The sequence below is a fragment of the Aplysia californica genome, unplaced genomic scaffold (genome assembly GCF_000002075.1).
Source record: "Aplysia californica isolate F4 #8 unplaced genomic scaffold, AplCal3.0 scaffold00967, whole genome shotgun sequence".
NCBI classification, from domain to species: domain Eukaryota; kingdom Metazoa; phylum Mollusca; class Gastropoda; order Aplysiida; family Aplysiidae; genus Aplysia; species Aplysia californica.
This window is the reverse complement of record NW_004798237.1, coordinates 248,224-249,592: the sequence shown is the minus strand read 5'-3', so window position 1 is coordinate 249,592 and position 1,369 is coordinate 248,224. Positions and strand designations below refer to the sequence as shown.

The following is a 1,369-nucleotide window of genomic DNA, read 5'->3' as shown; positions in this document are numbered from 1 at the left end:
AGACAGACAGACAGACAGACAGACAGACAGACAGACAGACAGACAGACAGACAGATAGATAGATAGATAGATAGATAGATAGATAGATATCAGACAATATATCTTTATGTCTGTGATATTTCAGGCCAGAAGTACGCGGCCGTGCAGTACGGCAAGGAGTGCTGGTGTGGTCCCAGCTACGGCAAACACGGGTCCCTGGAGGCGGGGCACTGCTTCAGCAAGTGTCCGGGCAACGCCTCGCTCACCTGTGGCGCCTACCTGTCCAGCCAGGTGTACGGCACGGGGGTTACAGGTGAGTCTCTTTTTTGTTGGTAAGTGCTTTACGGCGCTCGCGACTGCATAAGTCATATTATCGCGCGGGAGTTGGGTCTCGTTTGTTTTAGTAGAGTTTTTACGGCGCTCGCGACTGCATAAGGTCATATGAGGGCGAGGGAGGTGGATCTCTGTTGTTTTAGTAGAGTTTTTACGGCGCTTGCAACTGCATAAGGTCATATGAGCGCCAGTGTGGGTCTCTCTCTCTCTCTCTCTCTCTCTCTCTCTCTCTCTCTCTCTCTCTCTCTCTCTCTCTCTCTCTCTCTCTCTCTGGAATTTTCTTCCTTCTTGTGAGCATTTTAAGGTGCTTTATTCTGTTTTTCTATGAAATGCAGGCAGGACTCAGTGCCAATAGTTGCTCTCACGTCTCCATTTCTCTGCCTGCCACGTCTTGTGGTGTTAGGTGGTCAGTACTCCTCATATCATGGTACTTTTCAAATAAGAAAATTAGAAAGCCTGGCAAATGTCCCAGGATTGAGGGAAAAGAAGAAGGGATGAAACAGCAGGGATCCTTACAGCAAAGTTCTTCTTCTTCTTCTTCTTCTTCTTCTTCTTCTTCTTCTTCTTCTTCTTCTCAATCGCATCACACTTGAAGTCCGGTATCTGTCATAATTTGGGCCGTCCTGCAAAGTAAATCTACACATCTTGACTTACTCATAATTTGTCTTTGGGCGATCTCCCGAGCATAAGTAGTCTCACTTTCTGCAGGCACACAGTTGGTTTATTTGCAACCCACACACACACACTCACACGCTTTCCTTAATCCCCCCATTGTGTATCTCATCTCTATGTGGGAAGGGAGGGGGGGGGTATGTAACGTTCATCTTCAAAAGGAAAATGACCTGTCCAGCTGAACTGAAAGCCGTGGAAATTGTTCCGGTTAAATGCCCACACGATATTTGTGCGGACTTAGCTGTAATTACAGGAACTCTATGAAATGGCACACGTTAGTCGGTTGAGGAAGCTGCTCGAGCAACCCAATTTCAAGCTAAAAGTATTCTCCCTCTGTCGCTCTCTCTCTCTCTCTCTCTCTCTCTCTCTCTCTCTCTCTCTCTCT

The 1,369-nt window shown here is 47.1% G+C and overlaps 1 protein-coding gene across 1 annotated transcript in view; it reads left to right on the top strand.

Annotated features, from left to right (window-relative positions):
- Nucleotides 1–124: 124 nt before the first annotated feature.
- LOC101851083 (xylosyltransferase oxt) overlaps nt 125–1,369 on the top strand; it is a gene marked incomplete at its 5' end in the record, with an annotated part of 15,915 nt that continues 14,670 nt past the window's right edge. The window contains 1 exon segment of the mRNA XM_013089506.2: nt 125–292. Within this exon segment, the coding sequence (XP_012944960.1) occupies nt 125–292 (168 nt within the window).